The sequence below is a fragment of the Xiphias gladius genome, chromosome 23 (genome assembly GCF_016859285.1).
Source record: "Xiphias gladius isolate SHS-SW01 ecotype Sanya breed wild chromosome 23, ASM1685928v1, whole genome shotgun sequence".
Classification (NCBI taxonomy): Eukaryota; Metazoa; Chordata; class Actinopteri; order Istiophoriformes; family Xiphiidae; genus Xiphias; species Xiphias gladius.
In genome coordinates, this window is record NC_053422.1 from 15,287,666 (window position 1) to 15,315,021 (window position 27,356).

General features: G+C 39.1%; 1 protein-coding gene across 1 annotated transcript in view; it reads left to right on the forward strand.

Moving 5' to 3' along the window:
• The window catches only part of LOC120785038 (dedicator of cytokinesis protein 2-like), a 97,517-nt gene extending 70,571 nt beyond the window's left edge, over positions 1-26,946 (forward strand). Inside the window, exons 27-51 of the mRNA XM_040119307.1 lie at positions 8,882-8,980; positions 9,159-9,253; positions 10,157-10,235; positions 10,366-10,466; positions 10,752-10,810; positions 11,307-11,455; positions 11,789-11,874; positions 12,204-12,360; positions 14,225-14,265; positions 16,138-16,228; positions 17,267-17,377; positions 17,961-18,050; positions 19,137-19,241; positions 19,835-19,976; positions 20,464-20,545; positions 20,730-20,814; positions 21,202-21,288; positions 21,480-21,656; positions 22,464-22,547; positions 22,638-22,775; positions 23,812-23,939; positions 24,145-24,352; positions 24,470-24,575; positions 25,209-25,357; positions 26,062-26,946. Coding sequence (XP_039975241.1) covers positions 8,882-8,980; positions 9,159-9,253; positions 10,157-10,235; positions 10,366-10,466; positions 10,752-10,810; positions 11,307-11,455; positions 11,789-11,874; positions 12,204-12,360; positions 14,225-14,265; positions 16,138-16,228; positions 17,267-17,377; positions 17,961-18,050; positions 19,137-19,241; positions 19,835-19,976; positions 20,464-20,545; positions 20,730-20,814; positions 21,202-21,288; positions 21,480-21,656; positions 22,464-22,547; positions 22,638-22,775; positions 23,812-23,939; positions 24,145-24,352; positions 24,470-24,575; positions 25,209-25,357; positions 26,062-26,121 — 2,709 coding nt within the window. The 3' untranslated portion in view covers positions 26,122-26,946. The remainder of the gene's footprint in view (positions 1-8,881; positions 8,981-9,158; positions 9,254-10,156; positions 10,236-10,365; positions 10,467-10,751; positions 10,811-11,306; positions 11,456-11,788; positions 11,875-12,203; positions 12,361-14,224; positions 14,266-16,137; positions 16,229-17,266; positions 17,378-17,960; positions 18,051-19,136; positions 19,242-19,834; positions 19,977-20,463; positions 20,546-20,729; positions 20,815-21,201; positions 21,289-21,479; positions 21,657-22,463; positions 22,548-22,637; positions 22,776-23,811; positions 23,940-24,144; positions 24,353-24,469; positions 24,576-25,208; positions 25,358-26,061) is intronic.
• The last annotated feature ends 410 nt before the right edge of the window (positions 26,947-27,356 follow it).

The following is a 27,356-nucleotide window of genomic DNA, read 5'->3' on the forward strand; positions in this document are numbered from 1 at the left end:
TTATGGGTGTTTTGTCTTTAGTGCATGGCAGGAATTGGGTGTTTGCCAATTAATTTCCTCATTCGTCATACACCAGGAAAGATGAGAATATTTTGTTCATATGCACTTCTTTAACGGACAAGTTTAAGATTTTGAATATGAGTCAGACCAGAAATCAGAAAAGAGGAGGGTTTAGATTAGATAAGGCTTGAAATTAGGCTTGTTGCCATTTAGAAAAGGTTAATGTAAAAAACGTTTGAAATAAATGTACACTAGTTCAGCAGAGGTTCTCAGAAATAGAGTTTTTGTGTTTTCAGTTATGACTGTCAGTAAAGTGTGTGTGTATGTACAATGAATTATTACCTGTGAGTTTGTGTGTGTGTCATCCCTGAGCGATCCCTTGATGCAGCGTCCCTGTGAATGTCCCTCTGACCCTTCCATCTGAAAATAACTGGTGATGTATGCGCCACTGCAAAGTGGTTGACTCACCTTGCGTGTTTTTCAGTTGACCTCTTATGAGACCAGCAATAAGGCGTGTGTGTATGTGTGTGACAGTGTGAATGCATAAGCAGCCAGGGTGCCGTGCAACACATTGGGCCTTAAAAAAGAACACACGTGTGCACAAAAACATACAAGTTGACAAGCATGAGAGAATGAGAAGAGAAGCATGTCATTATCAAGGAGAAGGCATGAGGAGAAAGAATAAAGTATTTAAGCTCGCTTCTCTTTTCTTTTCTTTTATTCTCTTCTTTTCTCTTTTTTATTCTCTCTCCCTCACTTTGCTTTGTCGTCCTTGTTTGTATTAGTTGATTGTGTCTCTTTGTACTTGACTGGTAACTGTGAGTCTGAGGACACATTGATCCGTTTTTTTGAGCAGTGAACAGAACACAAGCTCACATACACACTGAAATGCAAACACGCATGCACATAGACAGACACCCGTGCTATTCCTCTTTTGCTTTCTCTGCCTCTGATAGACACACAAACACATCACCCTGACGCACACAAGTCTAATTACACCTCCGCACAATCCATCTCTCTCTTTCATCCCCTCTCTACTTCCCACCTCAGCACCCAGTTGTGTGTATGTGTGTGTATATGTGTGTGTGTTGGGGGGGTGCTCTGTGATGGTACAGTGACGAGTGCTGGAGGCCTCCAGTGAGCCTGTGTTTTCTAGATGTTCTATTTTAAAAAATTATGAAAAATCACAGTTGAGATCAGTGTAATGACTTTCCACCTGGGGAGATGCCACAAAAGAAATGACAGAGTAAGGAAGAGGAGAAGAGGAGGATATGGACCTAAATGAAGTACTGTTAAAGGCATCAGTGGACATTATATATGATGTTTGAATGGACTGTTGTTATCCTATGCCCCTGAGCTTTAAATGACACACATTTATTCATGTATTTGGTCCTCTTTTGCTGCGTGAATGACTTCCTTTCTCTCTTTTTATCTGCTATTCCTCAGAATAGGCTAAGTGTCCTGAATATTGGCAATTTAACAGGTGAGAACAGACAAGTAGAGACCAAAATTATCCATGTGTACCTGGTTGAATACTTGCTCCACAGTTGTGACTAACAGGCCAGAAACATTTCTTTCTGTTCCTTTAATAGATTAAACCCTAATGCTTTAAGTATTTAAATTAGGGCTGACAAAGTTAATGCTTTAATGCGCTGTTTTAATTTAAAATTAATGATATGTTAATTATATTTAATTGCATCATTTGTGTTTCACTGTTTATCCCACTGGGCATCTCTTGAGGATAATGAACTGTAAACAGAGATTTCAAATTTGGTGACATAAAGTGAGTATGTAACTTTTGAAAGAAGAAATAACACAATTGTTCTCTCATAAACGAAATGTTAAATTCATATGAAATGAAATGCTCTTTTGCTCAATTCATTACAGTCAGGGTATTTGCTGCTACCGCCTTTGACCAGTAGCTTGTGGCAGTAAATGTTATCAAACTTGGAGCTGGTGTGCTACAGTAACTGAGAATGCTCCCTGCATATCCCTGTAGACAAAGCCAGGTTGAGGGTGGAAGTAAACAAGGCACAGCTGCAGTGGCACTGCAGAAATGGTATCTTAAAACCCATGCAATAACACTGTGTATGAAAGGATTTTACGTTTTAATGGTTTTTGCCAAGAAATATATCAAGGAGATCCTATAGAGCCTGTTGAAAATGTGGTCATTGAAATGCACTTGGAAAAAATCTTAAATCTATTTTTCAAACAGTTTTCAACCAATTGTAAGTCCAGTTTTAATAGATAGCTAGACCTCTTTTTACCTGTAAATCACCAAAACCACATTGACAGGCAAAATCCAGAAGTCTCTGCTTCGTGAAATTATTGAAATTGAATCCTATCATTTACATCTTGAGCAGCATATTGACAATGGACAGACCAGAGACCATTAAAGACCAGTGTCTCTTTTGGGTGTGCTGCTGAATTCTCACTAGCTGGCCTGGAAACTTGCTACACATGTTCCCTGGCTGAAATTCCATTTGCACAATTTCATGTGTTTCATATTTTTATCAAATGTACTCAGATGTATGTATTTCATACTATGTATTTAATCTGATTCTAATACAAGTAATCATAGTTTTCAAGATTTCAAGTCTGTTTTTGTTTTTGTTTTTTCGAATCATGAGCTGGTAGGTTGTGGCACCTGGCTTTAATTGCTACACAGAACTTTCACATTCAGACCGTGGAGGTATACAAAAGCATAAATGTTGTGTTTTACGACTGAAAAGCTTCCACATTTACATGGGCTAATTTAATCTGTTGGAGGGGGCGATGGCCGACTGTGATCTACAGTGAATTTTTCTGTATTTAAAATCGTGCTGGAGGATTGAACGGGTTGAACCCTTATGATTTTAATGACCCTGTGATGTTCTGTTAAGCACCACCCTCACAACAAATCTGTATATTTTTACTCCCACTACTGGTAAGGATATACAACTAGCTAAATAATTAGTATGTTGTTTTTTTATTTTGACGCTTTTGTACTGTGGAGAGTAATAAACACTGCAGCTTCTGTGGGTTCCTAATGAGATTTATTTCAGATCACGCAGGTGCATTTTCATGTAACCGTCATTTAGATGCAAGTTTACATTTACAGCTGTTAATGTAATATTAATGTGAGTGGCCAGAGTGAGAGAATGGATATATAAATAGAGTATAAGTGAAGGAGGGAGTAGGAGGAGGAGAAGGAGGAGGAGAAAGGGAAAGAAATCCCAGGCCTCGCCAGCATCTGTGTCCTGTTTTGTCAGTAATCTCTTCACTGTTGCATAAGGCCTTTAGCTCAGCAAGCCCTGAGCTCTCTCTCTGCCTGTCACATACACACTGTAGTAGTTTTAGTAATATACACAAGGCAAATATGCCTCCCATCTTCCTTTGCATGTCATATCATAAGGATGTAATGTGTTAATTAAACACATTCATGTGTGAGGACACCAGCAGTTGATGGTCAGATATTTGGCCCTTTGAGTATTGTGTTTTAGATGGTGTTAAAGGAGGTTGAGAGCATAAGCCCTCAGAGAAGAACAATAACACTTAAGTAGGGTAATATGACAGGTGACCTCGCACACACGCACACACACACACGCACACACACCGGTGCACACAAACGCAGTGAACACTAAATCAGAAAGTACTGAACTGCAGAGTAGTTTTGGTAAGTGAGTGTGTCTGTTCTTAATCCTATTACTGATCAACCATTACACAGTAAGAAGGCAAAGAAGGAAGATGGAGGGTAAGAGGTAGAAAAAGCAGAAAGAAAGATTTTGAAGTTAGAGTCTATTTTGCTACTTTCTCTTGTCTGTTGGTACACCTGCTGTCATGTTCGTTCACCTTTTTGGGTGAATGTGATTATAAATAAATGAAAAACAAATGAATGTAAATTATATTTTTATGTCGGGTTTTACTTTCAATGACAGTGAGTTAATTTCAGTGACTCTAAGACTAATAAGACAAATAAGACATTATTTAAAGAAAATTTAAACCTTGTTGCCTCATTTTTGTAAGTTTTATTCACAGTGCTTACTCAATGCTTTTGTGTCACACTAAATTGATCTCCTCACGCTTTTAAGGGTGAAAATATGATGTGAACATGAGGGGGAAAAGAGAAGTGGGAAAGAAGGGAGGAGAGATTAAAGAAGGGAGCGTGCTGAAAGGATCTCTTGTGTCACTGCACTGCAAGAAGAAAGTTGGTTGGAGGATGTCGGTGGTTATGCACTGAGCTCAAGCACACGCACACCCAAGAACATACAGTACTCATCTCCAGTTAGACATTTATGTAAAGCGGTTTCAAGGCCAACTGAAAACACTTGCTTCCTTTATCGATTTGTGTGTGTCTGTATTTAATTTGCCCTAAAACTATGCATATTTGACTGAAAAAGTATGTTTCCTTATTAGAATGCAGACAGGCACAAACACACACACACATCCTGCCCATTTTGATCAGATGAAAGCTGTCACCACATTAGAAGCCATTCATCTTTCATCTTCAATTAGCCATTCCTCATTTTGCATCTCTTTTTCACGTTTCCCTTTTCTGCCACAAGCTTTAGAGGATAATTTCACCCAAAGCCTGGTTGCTAAGATGAAGCACAAAAATACCTGTAAAATACCTGTGCCATGTTTCTCAAAAACATCTGTGAACTTCATTCCAGCAATGTGACTGAGCAGAAGGAAGGATCAGAAAACAGTGATGTAGAAGTAGAACTACAGAAATTGGAAGTGACTTTAAGCAGGGCACAAGCCAAGACACCCTGCTACACAGTGGTCATTAACACTGTGTAACACTTTATGAATTAGACTCCTCCTGGTGTCCGTAAGGTGCCTCAACCCCTTACGAGCTCACACTGCTGGCTTTCATTGGTTTGAGGGTAATGCCGCCTTGTTTACAGATAACTCAAAAAACACAAATAAATCTTGCAGATGGAAAAGAGGAAGTGAAAAATTGAAAGAGTTAAATAAGAGAAGAAAAAGGCCCTTTTATGTTTTGCAGATCATTGTAATTTTTTGGTTTTAATTATCTCCATTTTCCAGTGAAATTTTGGGGGATAATTTTTGCTTTCCCATGTTTCATTTTAGGTTCACAATAGCTATAACAGGTCTTAAAAGTAACATCATACAAACAAGTAGGGTACAAGGACCCGGGGTAACCTGAAGGGACAGAGGGTACATGACCAGACATTGGCTTGACTAAGTCAACATTTCAACACTCTAATGGACGGGATCATATGTCTGTAATATATGCAAGCTATTTTTTTACATACATGCCATTGATTATTTCAGTTTTGGCCTGGTCAACTCAGTTAAGTGTTTGTCCTCTCTTCTCCTCCGTTGCCAGCTGCCCCTCTCAGAGGTTTGTGCTAGTTTTTCCATGAATTTTGTACTTAAATCCAGCTCAGGGAGTTTTTCTCAGCATAAGTGGTTTTCACATTCTCTTGAAACTGGTTTCGAAACTTTTTTTGGTTTGTTTTTGCCTATCCTCATCTTTCAAGTCTCTCTTACTTTCATAGTCATAGTGATGCTTGCTCATTCTCCCTCCTCTTGTGTCTCTGACTTTCATCTTCTATCTCTAATTCTCCCTTTTACTTGTGTCTCAGTGTGTTTTTGTGCACTCACCTTGGGCCATATTTAGAGTTAAGTGCCCATAAAGAGTGTTGGAGTTCGTTAAAAACTCCAACGCTAGAAAAACTGCAGTAAATTTAGCACCAAAAACGTACAGTAGTCATAGCTGTTACCTACAGCTATTTGAAATCAGGAGCTTGTGTTTTCACGAGAGTATGTGAAATGATGTTCTGATATAATATTTTTACCATTCCATATCACCACACTGCGTTTGTGTTAACACTGATCACATCTTGCATTCACTTAATCGGACCGTATTGTTTTTCAGAATTACCAGATTTTTTTTTCTTCATAATCAGATCTTTACCCTCAGTATTTTGCATCACAATAATGCATATATAATTTTCATATAGACAATGGGCCTCATCTAAGGAGAAGACACAAAAATAAAAAAGCAAAAGCAATGTATATATACCTCAGCTGTCAATTTACATTTAAGAAACAATGGTGATCTACCAGGATCTATTTTGTTCATGACATGAGGTGTCCTGTGTTGCCTGTGAAATATTCAATACTGTTATCTTTGAATTTATTATTGAGAAACAGAGAGTGGGTGGCTCGCATATATCCCTCCCAAGCATCTTCATCATAAACAATCTGAATCATCATTTAGCAAGCCTTTCAAGTTATGTCCTTTACATCTCTGCAAGTTATTATAGAAATATTAGATAAAAGCTTTAATTAATGTGAAATTATGAACTTCTCAATTGGTCCCAGCAGGGTAGCATCCTGTGTTAGCTCAACATTTGTGCTGATAATGTGGCAGACATGAAAATTGAACTTATGTAAAGGACATAAGAACATTATTATCATCAAACAAGTCTTCTATGACTATCAGTCCTTCTCCATACCAGAAATGAAATATAGAACTTCTAATACCAGGTGGGAAGTCCCTATTCACGCGTGGCATCAGGTGTGAAAAGGTACCCATTCTACCTGTAAATTTATTCATACCCATGAATTTATTCATACCTCGCCAGCTCTTGATAGAGTTTTGAAGTATTGGGTTATCCCTTGATTTGGGATGGGATTTCTTTTTGCTAGTAAACTCCCCTAGTAATCCAAAGAGAGCACATCTCCACAGCTCAAGTGGGTCCCATCTTTTTTTCAGACAGCAACCACCCCACTCATGAATAAGTCTACTGTGACAGGCCCAATTATAATATACAATATTATGATATGCTATCCCCCCTATGTCTTTTGTTAATTGTAAGGTTTTCATAATTAATCTGGGTTTTTCCCTTGTCATATGAACTTTGAAAGGTCTTTTTCTTTTGTTATCTTCTTAGGGATATATCGTAAATAGGTAACATCTGCACAGGCTTGAGCAGGAAGGGTAACACATTCATTTTTATTAAATTTATTCTACATCCATGAAATCAGCAAATCAATCCATCTGGTAAGATAAGTCTTGATGCCATTATGTACTGTGTAAAAAATATTGTCCCAATAAATTCCTAATATTTGGGGTTATGGTATATTCTTTCCATATCCAATTGCAATAACCATCACTTTATCAAAGTTAATCTTATATCCTGAGAAGGACCCAAACGTTTGAATAACTGACATTAAAGCAGGTAAGGATTCGTCAGGGTTGGTGATAAACAGCAAAACATCATCTGCATATAACGCAACATTATATGAGATAGATCTTATTTGGAAAGCTGTTATACTGCTGTAACTTCTAAAGGCCTCTGCCAGCAATTCAATGCTCAGTGCAAAAATAAGCGGGGATAAAGGGTCTCCCTGACAGGTAGCTCTCCCCCAACACGAACTCTGACGACTTAATGACATTTACAAGTACACTGGCCCTGGATGAATGATATACTAGCTTACTGAAGTTAATAAAACCCTCCCGGAAGCCAAACCTTTCCATGATGGTAAATGAATAAGGCCACTTAATGCGATCAAAGGCCTTCTCAGCATCGAGTGAGATAATATAATCTTGTGTCTGATCAATGTTTGTGTGCTGGATGAAAGAGTCTTTGTTTTTAATAAAAACCTGTCTGATCGCGACTAATTAATAGCAGCAGGTAAGTCTTTTTGCCAGTAGTTTAGAGTGCATTCTGCCGTCTACACTTGTTAAGCTAATGGGACAATAGGAGCTGCATTTGTCAGGGGATTTGTCTTTCTTAAGACTTAACGATATACAGTGTTCGCTGAATACAAGGAAGAGGAAAGAAAAGCTTTCTCTTCTAATTTTAGGTACATATTTAAAATAGGGTCTTTAAAGAATCCTGGAATATTTTATAGAATTCAGAGCCATGTCCTTCTGGTCTAGGAGCTTTTCCGCTCTGTAGGGAATCAATTGCATTTATGATCACTACTTATTTGTCTTCCAAGAGTAGTCTTATCTGCCTCTGAAAGTGACGGAAGGTTAAGCTTTTCCAACCCTGTATACAGTACAGGGGCCTGGTATAGAGTCTTTTATAAAAGTTTTTCATTATCTCTGCTAACGTTTTGGTCTCATAATTGTTTTTTCTAAATTTAGTTGTTTTAGAGCCTCCGTTTTTCTGACGGTACTATAGGAAATTATGGCCCCCCTTAAGTAGGCCTTAAGTATATCCAAATTTGGTGATGGATTTGTGTCTTCATTATCATTGATTGACAGAATTACCAAATTTTTTATTTCACTCGCCTTGGCGTTGCTGAAATTTTTCTGTCTCACATCAAATTAAACATGTTAAAAGTGCTTTTCGCATATATCACCAGTTGCTGTTATCAGGAACCCTGAAAACTTTAATTCTCTTTTTATTAGTTAGTTTGTTTTTTGTTATTTGTGTTACATAGCGAATCCGAATATTTTTTGGAAATCATACATAGTGGCAGTGATCCACAATGTAAACTGTAGAATATAATTTAGAAACTGTAGAGGTTTACAGTCTTCCTAACGATGGTTCTGTTTCTTTGTAGTAATTATGATAATTTGTGAATAACACTGTGACAATGACTTGTTAATGCATACAGCATCTTTAAAAATAATATTTTGACAATTTTTCTTGTTCAGCGTGCTGCCCTTTTGTTCTAGGTCATTAATGCAATACATGATAATGGGGCAAATTGGCAAGTGACAGAACTGATCTTAAGTTGTCTTTAAAATTCCCCTTAGGAAGCCTTAGACATTGTGCAACAGCAAATTAACTTGAAAAGTTTATACATCATTGGCTTTAGATGTATAGCAGTCAGTTTTAGAGCAGCTGCCCAAAAAGTACTGGCGCGTCACTTTCTCTTAATTCCTTTTTCTCACACTTTACCTCTGTAGTCCAGGGTCGTGGCCTGCATGACAGCTATCCTCAGTCAGATGGATGATCGTCACTATGCTACATACATAGAAACCTTCACTGGAACCACGGATCTAGTGGTAAGTGCACACAGACTCTTTCAGACTTCTGCAGAATACGCCTTGATGGTAAGATACAAAAATACAAACATAATGCTTTACTAAAATGTTACTGTGTATTATACAATACCATATTTGTTTCAAACTTACACTGTATATTGTGTTAACATCTACTTTTCTCTTGTTAATTTCACTTCAGGACTTCCTGATGGAGTCCTTCCTACTTTTCAAGGATCTGATTGGAAAGCATGTGTATCCCTCTGACTGGATGGCCATGATCATGGTACAGAACAGGTACCATACTCCAAGCACAAACACAGGACCCCAGATTTGGACCACCAACCTATTAGTCTCAGCTCTGCTTCTGTAACCTGTATAAGCCACAGCTGCCCCAGTGCATTTTTAAAGGATTATTTACATCTGCAGTGTCTTGTGCATCCACACAAACCCACACAGGGATAAGTCAGAGATAGTAAAGCTGGGATCAAGGCTGCAATGATGGAAGTAGCTGATGTGACAAATAATTTTCTGTGTGTGAGCTGATGGATTGAAGCTGTTGGTGTACTTTTTCTGATGCAAGCTAGATGGGAGGCTAAAGCTGTGTCAGAGGAAGAGAAATGGCAAATCGGTAAAAGTGAGAGTGAGGTAGAAGAAAAGACAGGTTGACAAGGAGTCTGCAGAATGGGGTTAGGGAAGTAATGTGCAAATGGAGAAACAGAGAAAGTCCCACTTAAAAAGAGGGGACAGCAGATGGCTTTGGATATCAATAGATAGATAGTGTAGTGTTGGAGCAGATTTGCTACTTAACTTCAGAAATGCATATAGTCACAACTCACTGATATACCTGCACACGGTGTGTTAAGCTGGTATCATAATCTATCATTGTGACAGAAGGCTGAAGCAATCTGAAGCAATATTACAGTCTTGTCTGAAATAGCAGTATAAAGCTATCGGCAAGAGCAGATGTCAAAGCTGAAATAGTTTCCGTAAAAAAGAAATAGGTTGCATTATGATCATTGACAGATCTTTTTATTCTTAAACAACCTTTAAAATTACTTTGTCATTTTATTTATCAATCAATCAATCAACAATCAAACTACTGCATGAGGACGTTATTTTTGCAGCATTATTTTCCATTTCACTTGAGCCAATGCTACGTTGGCATATTTTGAGTGTGTGTGTGTTTCTGTCCATTAGAGTGTTCCTAAGAGCCATCAATACCTATGCCGACACCATGAACCAAAAGTTCCTCAATAATGATGACTTTGAAGTACAGGTAAGTGTGTTTGTGTGTATTTACAGTACAAGCTTTGTTTCATATTGACAGCATCTTTGTACTTTTCCTGGGCTCCTTTTTATATGAATCTTTATTGTCTTTCTCTGCATCCTCCCTCCTCCCTGTCTAGTTATGGAATAACTACTTCCACTTGGCGGTGGCGTTTATTACCCAGGAGTCTCTGCAGCTTCAGCATTTCTCGCCAACCAAGAGGAACAAGATTCTGGCCAAGTAAGAGAGGGCCATATAATCTCCTTTTTTTACCACACCTACCCTCCCTGCTCTAAATGAAACACTCAGTGATTTGTGATCTATTTTGGAGTCTGCATTTACCGTTTACACTCCCACTGCCTATTAAAACAGTGTGTTGCCTGTGGATAGACGTTCAATTTAGTTCATGTTGGGGGCAAATTAGTGCAGCATTATCTTTCCCACTAGGCTTTTCAATTTATGAAGGTGAAATAACAATATTGATAAAGACATTGCTCTAAATGAAGAGGCTGATTTCTCTTTCAGATATGGAGATATGAGAAGACTCATTGGCTTTGCTATACGCGACATCTGGTACAAACTAGGTATGAAAATCTAGTGTGGTTACCTTGCTGCTTCTGAGTATGCAAACATGTATGTTTACCCTCAAATGAAGATACACTGTACCTCTGTGTGTGCGTGTATGCATGTGTGTGTGTGAGGGTGCAGGTTTCACTTCACTTTACGACACAACCAAGATTCAGTTGAGTTTGTTTTCTGTACAGCTTGATAACAAGGGTTCACAGTGTCAACACCATTTCACATAGACAGACATCGATATAAGATATCACTCTATGACTAAAATTCACAGCATTCCTTGGTAGTCAGAGAAAGCTGCGTGTACACAAATCCAGTGGTAAATTTTGGAGATAGGGAGCAGATTTAAAGGCCTTATTACAAGAAGAAAAAACATCTACCTGAGGGTAAAAGTTAGAACAGGTGGTGAGCATGGGGAGAAGGGTAAGATATAACTTTGGCTATGGTTTTTAAAAAAAAAAAAAAAAAAAAAAAATACATACTGTATGTGTGTGTGTCTTTCAGGCAGTCATAAGATCTGTTTCATCCCGGGCATGGTGGGTCCCATCCTGGAGATGACTCTGATCCCAGAGGAGGAGTTGAGAAGGGCCACCATTCCCATATTCTTCGACATGATCACCTGTGAACATGCACATTCTGGAAACTTCCACAAGGTAAGGACACATAAACACACACCCATACAGAAACTTGTCAATATAATATATGTATACTGCAACACATAACCAGACAGACACATCTGTGGACACATACGTAAATGCAAAAAAATCTCTTATGCAAACACAAATCCCACACTTGCACAGAAACACTGACACACACATCGCGCTCCTCCATCGATTTCCTATGATGCTGCACATTGAAGTAAAAGAGACACCTTAATTATGCTTGTATAATTGATTTCGTCTTCTACTCCTCCTTTCATTTGCTTTCTCCTCTCCCTGTTGCCCCCCCCCCCTTTGCTTTCTCTCCCTATCTGTTTTCTTTTGCAGTTTGAGAATGAGATCATTCTGAAGTTGGACCATGAAGTGGAGGGTGGAGGAGGCGACGAGCGATATATGCAACTACTGGAGACAATGTAGGACTGAGTATTAAAACATACCACAATTATAGCAATCAATAATGCTTGACAAGTATATAAACAAATACAAAATAATTACAGTAAAGTGATAGTACTCCAAAAATATAATTTAACGTTGTACAAAAATGGTTAAAATTCAGATATCTTAACTATCATTGGATTGCCATTGTCCCAGTATTTAACTTCTTATATGTTTTGCTTTTTTTTTTACAAGTCACTAGTCTCTCTGCAATACATTCACCAAACTTGCAGCACTTAAGCACTGCATAACAAGGCAATATCCTCTCAGACATCTCTGATGATTAACTGTGTTGCTTGTCTGGCAGCCTCCTGGACTGTGCTGCTGAGAAACCCACGCTGAGGCCACAGGTGCAGCACTTTGTCGCCTTGGTGAAGGGACTCCTCATTCGTCTCCTAGACTACCGCACCGTGATGAGCGATGACAGCCGCAACAACCGCATGAGTTGCACCGTCAATCTTCTGGTAAGTCCCACCTTCTTTGAAATGCACCAGTTAGCTGGCAGAGTAGTCTTTGCATTTTCTTTTAAATTCCTGCATGCCCATTCAGCTTTACAAACTCCTCCATGACAAAGATGTTCAAGTGAGCTTTCGTAAAGGGCAGATACCAATGTGGCTACAGGACTAAGTAGGAAGCTGGGCCCTGTTATTTCACCATATTGGTGTGAGCCTTTCCTCTGTAAGAATTTCATCATTTTTTGTTTTCTTCGTGTTTCATTGATGCTCGCTGAATCTTTCAAAATCTCCAATATGCTGTTAATCATGCATGCATCACCATGGATTTGCATTTATTGACACTAACCCTGTGATTAATGCACTGTACTTTGTAGCCGTAGTGTGGAACCCAACAGCAAAAAGGTGCTGATCTCAGACACAAACACACACACACACACACGCACACACACACACACACACACACACACACACACACACACACACACGCACGCACGCACACACACACACACACACACACACACACACACACACACACACACACACACACATAAACAAATTAACACTAATAAAGTCATTATTATTTGAAAGAATAATGTCATAAGAAACTAGAAAGTGACTAAGTGACAGTATTCTCAGTTTTAGTAATGGATTCCATCTATGCACCATGCGATCGTCTCCCAGCAGATGAAATCATATACATTAATTCCTCTTCCAACCCTTGTCTTTCCTCTTTTTTATCTACCATATTTATTCTGATTCTTTCCTTAAATATTCACTTTTTAAGACATTTCTGAAATGCTAACATTTAGGAGGATCAGTTAATGATTTAAAGGATGTGAGTCTGTTTGTATCGTATAATGTATCATTTTCTCCCTGCTGACACATGGCAGAGGTGTTTAGCTTGTAGCCTGTGGCAGCTGGCTGTGGCTAACTTCATTTTGGGAGTACACAAACATACAACCAATCACATAGGTATATACTGTGCTTCTTTGTGCAGATACTCCTTCAATAAAACACAAATAACCTTGAACACATTCACAAACATACACACATTGAAACACACACACCACTTAGGTTAAAATAACAACTGCAAACCTTGAGCTGAAGGGTTTCCAAAACAAGTTTTGTCTTTTCAGGGACACTTTCAAGTTCTCGCACAAGCAAGTTTTGTGATTTGTGTTGCAGCTAACACTTTGTCCATATATACAGCTGCTACTTGGTGTGTGGTGATATTATAGTTCTGTTGTAGGTTGTGTTGTATGTTCTATAGAGTTGTCAAAAGCGACTGCTGCAAGTAAAATCATCTGACCGTCATGTAGATGGGCAGCCTCCAACAGGAAATCGACTTAGTGAAGTTAAAATGCATTGGTGCCAACAATGATGTATCTGACCTTTGAAAAAATAAAGCATGCAGATATAAATATGCATGCTTTGCCTTCAGCGAATCAGCAAATAATTTAGGTTGTTTTTTCCATATTTGTGACTGTGTTTTTGTGTATTATTGTGTCTGCTGGCTCGTGCTGGTGATGGTAGGGGTTACATCAGTTTGTTCCACTCCAGTGTTCTCTGTAGATGTCATTAAACTTCATTAAAATGGGAATTTGTGCTGCCTTACTAACAAATGCACATGCACACACTCCCACATATTAACACACAAAGGCAATAAGAAGTATGTAATATAACACACATATAATCCTAAAGGACCACTGCCACATACTGTAAATACAGAATTACTAACTTACTGTTGGTGTGGTGCTTCAGAATGATTTTGAAAATCTCTCTCTGTCTCGCTCACACACACAAACACACAATCACACAGACACAAACACACTTGTAAACTGACACTAACCCAACTTTCCTTTTGATTTTGCAGAACTTCTACAAGGACATCAATCGTGAAGGAATGTATATCAGGTATTTAGGTGCTGAATTTGACATAATATACATTGAAATGGTGCTTGTCTTTATTGTATGTTCATGCATGTGTGTGTCTAAATGTGTGTATGTGTGTGGCTCCATAATCTGACAAGGGATTATATGAGTCCTACTGAATTAATGTCAAATCCACAGGATCAGCTCTTGGTCTGACTGGAGGGAGAGCAAAGAGAAAGAGAGACATGATGGGCGTGAGGAAGGGAGAAGTGGAGAGACAGAGGAAGACAGGATGATGGCAGGGGAGAAAGAGAAAGAGGGAGAGAGAGAGAAAGGGAATACGGATCGCGTCACGTCCCTTGGTTCATTTCTGGCAATGGTTTATAGACATAATTAGTTGTCTGTAGGTGTGAATGTGAACTCATCTGAGTTTGATCAGCTCCCTCCGTCAATCCTGTGTAGAATATGGTAACATTTGGGCAGCTCGCTAGTTAATGTTAGCAAACAAACATAGTTTAATGCAAATACACTTTTAATCACTGTGTGTGTTATATAAGTCATAATGTTATCTTATACAAAGATCTAGCTATATTACTACAGGCCATGCATGGATAATAAAATCCAAAACTAATTATGTTTTGGCCCAGTGTGCGAATAATGGAATATTAAATTTGCAGCTTGCTCACATTTACACCGATCAGCGACAACATTAAAACCACCTGCCTAATATTGTTGAGGTCCCCTTTGTGCAACCAAAACAGCTCTGACCCATCGATGCATGGACTCAACAAAACCTCTTAAGGTTTCCTATGGCATCAGGCACCAAGATGTTAGCAGCAGATCTTTTGAGTCCTGTAAGTTGCGGGGCAGGGTTTTCATTGATCAGACTTTTTTTTTCCCAGCACATCCCACTGATGCTTGATCAGATTCAGATATGGGGAATTTGGAGGCAAAGTCAACACCTTCCCCTCTTTGTCAAATCATTCCTGAACCCATTTTTGCAGTGTGGTAGGGCACAATATCCTACTGAAAGAGGCCACTGCCATCATGGAATACTGTTGCTGTGAAAAGGTGTACTTGATCTGCACTAATGTTTAGGTAGGTGGTACGTGTCAAAATAACATCCACAAGAATGCCAGGTCCCAAGGTTTCCCAGCAGAACATTACCGAGAGCATCACATTGCCTCTGCCGGCTTGCCTTCTTCCCATAGTGCATCCTGGTGCCATCTCTTCCGCAGTTAAAGAATGCACATGAACCCGGCAATCCACATGATGTAAAAGAAAACACGATTCATAAGACCAGACCACCCTCTTCCATTACTCCATGATCCAGTTCTGAAGCTCATGTGCCCGTTGTAGGCACTTTCTGCTGTGGATATGGGTCAGTATGGGCTCTCTCACCGGTATCTGGCTACACAGTCCCATACGCAGCAAGCTGTCACATCAGAGTAACTAGCTTAGCATTAGCTTGTAGCAGGAGCAGTCCAGGCGCTGTGCTAGCACAGGCAGTTAGAGCAGTAATTGTTGTCAAAACTCAAAACTGCAGGAAATTAGGAGGCCACACACCCGCTGCCATATACATATATACATATACACATATATACATACATATATATACATACATATATATATATATATATAAATGTTGATTTGTTGAATTGTGCTTTTTTGTGTGTATGTATGTGTTTGCTCTTGAATGACCTTTCTATGTGTACATATTTGAGGGTATGTCTAGGTGTGTGTGTGAGCCTGTGAGAGAGTGAATGAGAGAGTGACACATTTGCAATACATCTGCGTCATTTACAGGTCTTCAGGTTGCCCGACAGTGGCATCTAGTGGAGCTATATATACATTGCATATTAAATTCATTTGACCTTTGTGATTGTGTGTCTGTTTGTGTACATGTGTGCTCAGGTACCTCTATAAGTTGAGAGACCTTCACCTGGAGGGTGAAAATTACACAGAGGCAGCATACACACTGCTGCTCCACTCCCGCCTACTCAAGGTAGGACACACACACGCACACACACCCGCACACACGCACACACGCACGCACACGCGCACACGCACACACGCACACACGCACACACACACACACACACACACAGACACACATATATATAAAGTGATATTTTATTGTTTAATGTTGGATCCAGTGTCTTGCTCTGCCTTATAACTTCTACCGTCTACAATAAGTGAGACAGTTTTTATTAGCTGATAAATGGTTGCTATGTCGCTGGCCTCCAAATGATGAAGCTTCGAGGTTAGTTTTATGGCATGGCATAAATGGCCACTGCTGCTCAATCACTGCGGTGATTGGTGCAGTGAGCATGTGTGTGTGCGCGTGCAGGTTTGTGTGTGAGTATCTGCGCATGCATGTGTCTGAGTGTGTTTGACCTCTTTTGTCTCTTCATCTCTTTTATGGGACACTTAGAGGCTCACAGAGGGGGAAAGAGGGAAAGGGGCATCTCTCTCTCTCTCTCTCTCTCGCGTGCTCTCCTTCTCTCTCTCTCTCTCTCTCTCTCTCTCTCTCTCTCTCTCATTAGATCAAAGTAGTTGAACTCTATGAGTTTTTTTTTATCTCTATTCATCGTCAGTGTCAGTCCTGTCCAGCCCATTTGACATTATTGGAAAGAGCGAACTGTAACAGACAGCATGCTCTAATCTCCTAAGCAAATAGGACAGTTTTGGAGATCCTTATTTACTTTTTTGTTTTTTGTTAAATTAATGTCTGTGTAATTTACGTAATAGAAGATGAATTATTGTCTCATTTATATAATAAATGAGCATTGTGCTGCTGCTTTTGTGCAAGCTCCAATTAGGACTAATATTGATATATCACAACAAAGAAAGTCTAAGCTTTAAGTTCTTCTCCTCTCTTGTTTTGTCATAATGATAAATGGGACAGCAAAAAACAGGCTTGTACCCCACTGTCATTTTTTTTTTCTTCTGTTTCGGCAATAAAAAAATTTACACAGTCTATCACACCTTTTGTCTTTGTCCTTCCCTTCACATCTCTGTTTTCTTTCCTGTCTCATTTTAGTGGTCAGATGAGATGTGCAGCCCCCAGTTTGAGTTCCATGGCTCCCAAACCCAGCGACAGCTCAAAGAAACACTCTATGACACCATCATTGACTACTTTGACAAGGGCAAGGTCAGCATCGTTTTGTGTTTGTCTTTAATTAACTATGTGGTGATGTGAAAAGTGCTGATCAATGCTCCAAAATCAATTATAATAATTTTCACTCTAGTGAAAATATTGCCTTTAGGATTTAAATTTTTGGCAGGTCTCTTAAGTTTTGCTTTTCGTATTTAACATAACCCCCTGATTTCCTTTCACAAAAGGGGAGAGAGATCACGGTACTATAGGCAAAAGAATTTTTTTTACTTGGGGATAAGCAAAAGCCCATAAAATCAGCATTCACCACACAGACTTTTCTTTTGGAAAATATTCCTTTTTCATAATATTCCTGTATCATACTTTCAGTATCTTTTAAAGATGAGACAATCATGCAGTCATAGTCTTCGTGTGGTGTGATGGTGTCAACTTCATTTTGTATTCTCCATGAGGGCTTATGTTCTCTGAAGCAGTGATAGAGACAATTTCCACCTCTCTAAAGAGACCTGGAAACAGAGATTTTCATGAGATGAATTCCCACCACGACAGCTGCGGCCAGCTTATTAGCAGATGTTGTAATAAAGGAAACTCCTGCTTCTTTCTTTATGTGTGTGTTTAGATGTGGGAAGAAGCCATCACTCTCTGTAAGGAACTAGCTGAACAGTATGAAAATGAGATCTTTGACTACGAGCTACTCAGCAAGAGACTGGTAATACATGACTATCTCAAGCCTTCATATCTTCTGTACAATAATCATGATCTCCCTTTTTTCCTATGTTTTCTTCTCTCAGCATTTTGCCCTGAATTCCCTTTATCAGTGTTCTTGGGTTTAAGATGGTGTCTGAGGTAAAAGGAAGAGAATTTATTCAAGCTTTTTTAAGCAGCAGTAACATAGCTCACTGTGAGTGTAGCTGTTGAGTAGTAAAACCCTGGTTAAATTTCATATATGAATAATGTAAATAAAATTGGTTTGGTCTTTGGCTTTTATACAGTAAAAACTAAATCTAGGCAAATTGTCCAGCAGCCAGTGTTCAAGTTCTAAATAATAGTTTAATTAAATAATAAATAATAGTAATACATTTTTCATTGTTTTTCACATATTCTTAACCTCAGAACATTTTGTTCTCAATAAACCATTTCCACAATAAATTAGTCATCTGCATTCTCAAATATTATCAACAATTTGGCACAACCATGCATCCATGTTTAAAAATAAATACTCACTCAACACTTTACTTCTTCCTTTTCAGATGAACTCTGGTGTGAGATTCCACAGTTATTATATGACTAAAAGTTTGATTCCTCATAGTCAATCATCAGTAACTTCAAACCCCTCCTAACCTCTCACCTCTCTGTCCCACTTCTGTTTTACTCATCTATTTCATTTTGCTCTTCGAGGAAGAGATGTGTACCACAGAAGAACTGATTCCCTCCGTACCCAAAAGCCTAATTTGTGGCTTAGCACCGCCCTCTGTGTCACCTCCACTCAGCTCTTTTTCCCCACCCCACAGAGAATTACACTACCAACAATGGAAAAATCTCTTTCTTTATATGACTGCAGCAGTGGCTCTCTCAGCTAATGCTGAATTTATGTGGTAATATAAATGACAGACATTGCCCCTGGATGGTGTGCACTTTATTTTTTTCGACATCTATCACTCTCAGAGGCCCAGCATTCTGCTGAAGGTAGCTTTATCATTGGCATGAGCAGGTAAAACTGCTATGGCTGCACACAGTGCACATCTGAAACTGTCTCTGAACGCATCCTCTGTCTCTCTCATTGTCTCTTCTACAGGAGAAACAAGCCAAGTTCTATGAGAACATTATGAAGATCTTGAGGCCTAAGCCAGACTACTTTGCAGTGGGCTACTATGGACAGGGCTACCCTCCATTCCTCAGGGTTTGTGTTTATGTCACTGTTTAGTGAGAATAAAAACAGTATTACAAAGAATATTCTCACTTTTCATAGAGTAGAAGCGCACAGATTCACACTATACACAGAAGTGACACTGACTCCTTTCCTTGTACAAAGGTGTCAAAGAAACTTTTTTTTTTTTCATCATCAGCAGTTGCTGAAGTTAAGCTATTTAAAATTGCAGTGGTTGTCAAGTTTCTGAACACACCAGATAGAATGGAACATAGAGTATCTTATGGGAACGTTGTGGATCTGTGGATTTCGGCAAACTGAAGATATAAAATGTTCCACTGTTTATACTGTGGATCCCGTATTCAGTAGATTTGTTAATCTGCTGTGGTAAGGAGTATGAAAAATGCAGTGACTCAGTTGGAGAGCAGGGCAGTGAAAGGAGACCAGGCACAGGCCCACCTTTTTCCCTTGAGGAAAAATAGGAAATGACTGCGAGCTCTAGATGGATCATCCCACTGAAAGCAGTCAAGACAAAAAGAAAATGTTCCTAGGAAGATTACAAGATAGACAGACCCTTAATGACTTCATTGTCGTTATTAACACCAGTAAATTTCCTATGGCTTCAGAACAAGGTGTTTATCCACCGCGGTAAGGAGTATGAGCGCAGAGAGGACTTCCAGAACCAGCTGATGAGCCAGTTCCCTAGCGCTGTGCGCCTCAACACCACCACTATGCCAGGGGATGATATCAGGAACTCTCCACTTCAGTGTATCCTTCAGGCAGCATAACACACACAAAACACACAAATGTACAGTACTATGTAGATAGCAGAAAATGTAAATGCTGTAAAGCCATACTAGTACAGAAATGCAATGTCATATACAGTATACACAATTATTTATGCGCAGTGCCTTTGGGATTAACAAGTATTTGGGTGGGTGAAGAAGTCTGAACAAATCTTAAAGTAAATGTCAAACTCAACCAGGATCCATTGTTTTCCAAAAGAAAATATCAGGGGACCCTTTACCCAGAAAAAATAAAAGTTAAATCATCAGATCTGAGTTTATTAGATCTATTCAGCCATACAGTTTTGGTCTAGATGTAAAATTAAATTTTTGTTTACTTTTGCAGTACCTATGTATATTAAAACCTAGCTGCAGGAGGTCGGACACATCGGTCTGTACACTGCAACACAGGGATGTGGAGATACTGTCCATCATGTTGTGTTGTTTTATTCCTGAGTGATCTCGACCAGATATCCAGTGTTTCACAGTGCAGCCAGTCCTCGAGATCCCTCCTCGCCTGAAGAACAAACCTGTCCCTGACCAGATTATCAAGTCAGTGCTGTCTAACCTATCACGTTATTTTAAAGTAAAAATGTGAATGTCTGTGAAATGATGAGCTAACAATGAAAAAGAATTAGCCATTCTGATAATTTCACATTGCCCATTTTTGTAAATGTTTTCTTTTATTTTCCTTGTTTGACTTTAACGTCAGTCTCTCTCCTCTTACACCATGTAGCTTCTACAAGTCCAACTACGTGCAGCGTTTTCACTATTCCAGACCTGTGAGGAAAGGACCTGTGGACCCAAACAATGAGTTTACTGTGAGTTACTTTTTTTAAATGGAAACATTTATCACCACGGGGACTATGCAAATATTTCAGAAGCTATTGTGTACTTGCATTGTTATCAGTTTTAAAGATTAGTTCCTGTTCTTAAAAAATAAAAGGATTTTAATCAACAACAAAGTGTAGTATAATTACATGATAAGGCATCAGCTTATGTTTTAAGGTTTCAGGTGAGCACTGGAGAAGCAACATCAGATTCAGGTATTACAGCAGTGTAAGGTTAGATATCAGATTGTGTAGCAAGTGTCTTGTAAGGGTTCAGACTTTAACACAGGATATGGTATCATTTTGTGAGTATTCACGGGTGGCAGAGATGTACTTTTTTTTAAAACTTTTTTTCTCCTTTCCATCTTTTTGTTTTAGTCTATGTGGATTGAACGTACAACCTTCACCACTGTGTATAAGCTACCAGGGATCCTACGCTGGTTCGAAGCTACTGACTTGAAACATGTAAGCCTCTGAGGGCTTGTTTGTTTGTATTTCATGTTTGCTGTGAGATTTTTCCTCCAGTGCAGCTTGTTCCCCATCTTTTTTTTTTTTTTCTCTCCCGTCCTTCGTTGGTCCCTTCCCTCTTTCCTAATTTTTCCATTTCTCTCTCCTCCTTTCCTCTGCTCTTTCTACTTCTTTGCCTTCTTCCCCAGACTACCTTGTCTCCATTGGAGAATGCCATAGAGACCATGGAGTGCACCAATGAAAAGATTCTGACCATGATTAACCAATATCAGGCTGACTGGAGCCTTCCCATCAATCCCCTCTCCATGCTGCTCAATGGCATCGTGGACCCAGCTGTCATGGGCGGCTTTGCCAAGTATGAAAAGGTAAACTACAATCTGGAATCAAACCCAGCTCAATTTATAATCCTATACAACAGTCTTTTCTAGGCCAATTAATGTTACTTGTATAATTGAATAAAGACCCTAATGAGAGTTAAATGGAGATTAATGGTAGTTTAAACCACTGATAATATCTCCATCTTTTATAAAGCATGTGTCATGACCAATTAGGGGTTGCTCTTGCAGCTTCTTGAACTTATGACTTTTTGTTTGTTTGCTTGTTTTTTAATAGTATAAGAAAAGCATAATTCAAAATATCCATAATATATATTATTAAATTGACTTTGACGTGTTTTTTTGACATGGCCTCAACTTTTACCAAACAAGGGCTGATTCACTTTAACTGTGTGTAGATTTTTTTAAGAAAGTCACTATGATGGAAGAGTCAAGATTTCATAACTTTTTTTTTTTTTTTTTTTAATTTGAAGCCCCTAACAAGTTATCTGAGCTCAAGAGACTGCTTCACTGCAAGACTCATTTCTCGTGATGAATGGGCTTGAATTCATTTTGTATCAAATTTCAGCATCACTTCCTGACACTCTGAATATTATAGGAGTCTAATTCTGCAGTTCAAATAACATTAAATGTAATAAAACTATAATTTGAAATATTATTAGTATTCATCCTCAAGCACCATTCAATGTTATAATACCATACATAAGAGGAGATTAGTGTGCTTAGAAAGTGTACATGTGGGTGGAAAAGACAGTGATTAATTCACAAACTGCCTCAGCAGGTGAAATGTGTAGCCATCATTCCTTACATGAGTTTTTAATATTTCCTCGGTATCAGGCGTTCTTTACCGAAGAGTACACTCAGCAGCACCTAGAGGACAAAGATAAACTGCTGCGCCTCAAAGACCTCATCGCATGGCAGGTACATTCTTGAATACAGGTACAGGAACCACATTTAGTTGTGCTACTTTATTTATATGCTCTGTTGACACCATAACACTTGTATTTATAGATCCCATTACTAGGTGGAGGACTCTCCCTCCACGGGAAGAGAGTGACCGATGACCTGCGTCCGTTCCATGAGCGGATGGAGGAGTGTTTCAAACAGCTGAAAAAGAAAGTAGAGAAGGAGTACGGAGTGAGAGAGCTGGTAAGTGTAACGGAAATCTTGTGAGCTGCAGGAAGAAGGTTCTGGCCCAGATGCCTTAAGCAGAAGCATTTTATTGAGGAGGAGGAAGAGGGATGAGCAATACAAATGTTCACAAATTAACCAATCTAATGCCACCCCAAATCTGAAGCTGTTCTCTGAGAAGCCCATAATTAAACCGATGTTTCCTCACATTGCACAGACTATATCATGTTGTTTATCCCAATTACTTCTGTCCCAGGAAGGGAGGGATTTTGTAAATACTTGACATTGAGATCCTCAGACACTGGCTGTTTGTTAGGGCTATGACCTCCACCAGAGTCTCTGGCTATCCTGTCTCTACGACTACATGCGTACTACTGTACTACAACCTTGGTTGCTATGGTTACTGCTGATGGGAGTGGAGTGGATGTGCCTAAACAGCAATGCTAGGGATAAACAATGAACTATTGTCCAAAGTAGGTGACATGTGAGTGAGACCTGTGTGCAGATATCACCTGAATAAGAGAATACATTAAATGAACTAAAATTCCTTCACAGTAGGAACTGGAACAAAGAGGATGACAGAGGGAGAAGAGAGTAATAGTGGGGGAATGAGGGATCTTTTACTGAAACATGGTGTTTCTCTGTAATACAAAACATGTTCTTTACTGCAAGGCTCTACCACAGTTAGAGCTGCGCTAATTAAGCTGTAAATGAGCTGACCCAGGCGAATTTTAAAGATCAAAGTACTCACAAAAGCCTCTGAGTAGAGTGTTGATAAGAGATTTGTACCTTTAAATTTCTCTACAACCAGAACAGGGCTTGGATGGTCTGACTGGGGCTAAATATGGTCATTAATTTGTTACTTGGCTTTGCCCTTCAGGAGAGATTAAACTAATGATGAGTAGGAGTGATGATATATTGTCTTTAAGCCTAACTTTACTTTCTTTGGCTCTTGCAGTCTTTAATGATGTATTTCTGCTCTGTTTCTCTATGAACAATACTATCCTAGTACTATTGTCTTTTTATCTGGATATAATATTGTTCAACTTTCCAGCCGGACATGGATGAAAGGAAGTCCACTCGTCCTCGCTCCATGCTCCGCTCCATTCGGCAGTCCATCATCTCAATCTCCTCACTGCAGGGATCTGAATGTGGGACTCCTACCAAACCCCAAGCAGACAGGTAGCGTACAGTGCATACACTATATTGTGATAAAATGGTCAGCAATGTGTCCTAATTAAAAGAATTATAGAATTATAGAATTATAGAATTAATTATAGAAGCTCAAGCATACAACTCATCTCAAACCGTAAAGATGTATTCTTCATGAAAAGTTCACTCCAGAGCAATGTAGATATCAAAATCAACATTCCCCATGTCCTTTCAGGGACATTCCCCCTGAGTCCCCGATCTCCTGGACCTCCACCCTGCAGCACTCCAGCGGCAGCGTGAGTGTAAGTACGGTGGAGGAGGGGGTGGTGACAGTGGGCGATACAGAGGTAAAAATGAGGAAGAGTAAGAAGAAGAAGAAGAGGAGCAGCATGATCTTCATTACAGAGGAGAGAGAGAGGACGAACACACTGGACTGCAAACGGGTGAGAATGAGCACTAGCGGGCTGAGAAAGCAGAAAATGACTGGAGAGGCAGCATGTAAAGGGATGTAACACAATGTTGAGTCTGTGAAGCTCCGTTTGATCTCTGTCTCCCTCTAGCTGTCCAAGAAACAAGAGTTCCGCAGTGACACCAACTTGTCAGAGCCAAATGAAGGAAATGTGATGTTGACCAATGCCAACTCCAGATCCATGCCTGCCATCACAGGTGACAAACACAAACAGATCCACCTGGTGCTGTATAGTGTATTGCAATTGAGTTACTGTACATCTATACATCTATAACCTTAGGACACACAAAGTTATATACAAAGTCATGACCTGAAATGAACATGCACAAGGTCATGACAGGAAAATGCCTTTGTAGTTGAGTCTGTCTTGAAAACAAATTGACAAGGAGGAGAATGTGACACTAATAGCCTGACCTAGCAAAAAATCTCAGTTAACGTTTCAAACTAGTGAATCAGTAACGTTGGTTGTAATTTTTCAGAACAGTTTCCTCCAGTTTATATTCCATTATTTCAGTAACATAACCCTGCAATGCAAAACAGTGCATCGGACCACAATTCACTGATGTTTCACTGAAATCCTGCCATGTTGGACCACACCGGCTGAGCCAGCACTGACTGTGGTGGTAATACACCACCTCTGATTAGCAAAACTGACTACAAGCTGTACCACCGGTGTTGCCAGAACACACAGTTCATCAGTAGAACAGCTGCAAGAGCAAAATTAGTCAGAAAAAAAAAATCATCTGGCTGCAGGCAGAGGCAGAGGTTTTGTTGTAAGCTGGTAATCAGTGAGACACAAACACTAAATCCTCAGTTGTTTATGTCTGTAGGTCTGTCCTTGGCGGTGGTGGGGGGCGCAGAGGAGGTGGACGGCACGAGAACCAGGAGGGACAGTAAGAGCATGTCTGTCTGTGTGGCCTCTGACCGAACAGCAGACAGACGCTCCAAGGGCGTCATGAACCTCCTCTTCAAGTCAAAGGTAGAGGAAGAGACCTACATCTTTACTGAACTGACATTCAAGAATCAGTTCTACAGTTAAGAGAATAGTTCAACATATTTACTTTCTTGCTAAGAGTGAGACGAGAATATCGCTACCACTATCCCTTCTCTATATTAAATATGAAGCTAGAGTCAGGAGATTGTTAGCTTAGCATAAAGACTGGAAACGGGGAAGCGGCTAGTCTCGCCCTGTCCAAAGGTAAAAATACACCTGCCATCACCTCTAAAGCTCACTTAGTAACATTTTATATAACGTTGTTTAAGCTGAACTGGTGGATTATTTACCTTTAGTCAGAGCCAGGTTAGCTGTTTCCCCCAGTTTTCCAGTCTTTATGATACACTAAAACTAAGCAGCTGCTGGATGGCTCCATATTTATTGTACAAACACTAGAGTGGTATCAATCTTTTCATCCTACTCTAAAGTGAATAAGCATATTTCTCAAAATTTAGCACTATTCCTTTTATAGGTGTAGGTCTGAAGACTTATCACTACTTTAGTCTTATCGAGATTATTCCAAGCAATGTTAAAATCTAAAAGATCAAAACCTACCGATATGTGTTATCTGAATGATTTACACCAGTACAACCATCTAGATGACCATCATGGGTATATTTTATTAATTTTTAACCTTAACAAAGAGTAAACCTTGTGTTTACATCATGTATATATGTTTTTTTCAACAGAGCTCCAAATCAGAGGATGTGAAGCTGAAGACAGCCGAAGACAGTAACAGTCATTTCTGAAATCCATTATTTTAATTTCTTCTTCTTTTTTAAACTTTTTATATGCATTTGTTTTAAAAACAGATTCACATAAAACTGCAGCCAAAACCAAAATTATGCACCTACTCACTCAGTCTGCCTGTCAGTCTCAGTAATGCTGTTGGCTTAATATAATTGATTTTACCTATCAATAAAGGCTATTTTTGTTGAGTGACCTTTTTCCTGGTAATTCAAATGATTCCCAGTGAAGCTAAATGCCATCTTACAGCTTTTCAATCAATTCTGATTCTACAAGAATGAGCAAACACAAGCCATCCTGCCAACGTGCTTGATTAAAAAGCTCCTTATTATACGGTTTGCAGCATTGTTGTGACTTACTGAAGATAATGGGAAAATAATAATTTGATAAAGTACCAAGGTTACCGTGTCCTCACGTGTCCCGACTTTAAACAGAAACATGCTGCCAAAAAGATTTGGCACTGGTACAACAAAGAAAAAAGTCTAATAAATTCACATATAACATAACTGATAAGGGAGCCTACTGTACAAAATGCTACAACATCACACATGTTGTGTGTGCAAACAGAGTTTATACTACATTTTTAGTATGTTTATTGTTCATGATGTGGTCACGACTGGTTTTATTAAAAAAAAACAAAAAAAAACAAAACAAAACGTGAAGCTTAAAATAATAGTTTAACATTTTGGGAAATACGTGTTTTGGCTGAGAAATGACAACATTGACACTACTTCCATGTCTGTACTCTAAAAATGAGGGTACAGCCTGGAGCCAATTAGATTAGCCTAGCATAAAGCCTGGAAGCTCTTTTAACACAACTAAGGAGAGTTAATAACCAAATTTTAAAGGTGTTATACAGAGTCAGGCTAGCTGCTTCCAGTCTTTATTCTTAGCTAAGCTAATCACCTCCTGGTTCAAGCGTCACACAGTATGACATGAGACATGAGATTGATATCAGTCATTTCATCTAACTCTTGGCTAGAAATGGGAAGAGGAGCAAAAAGCGCACTCACGGAAAAGTTTTGTTACATAAAAAAACTAGAACTTGAGTAGAGGTAAAATTAGTCATTAAAATTTATTACGTGTTTAAGATGAATAAAGTATCTACTGAAAAAAACAACTTGAGAGGTGAACAAAATCATGAGTGAAAAAAGAAAAAGGTGAAGAGGTAAACATACACCTGTATTTGCAGTCAATTTGTGATGAAATTTAGATAATTAGTTACATATGTTCCAGG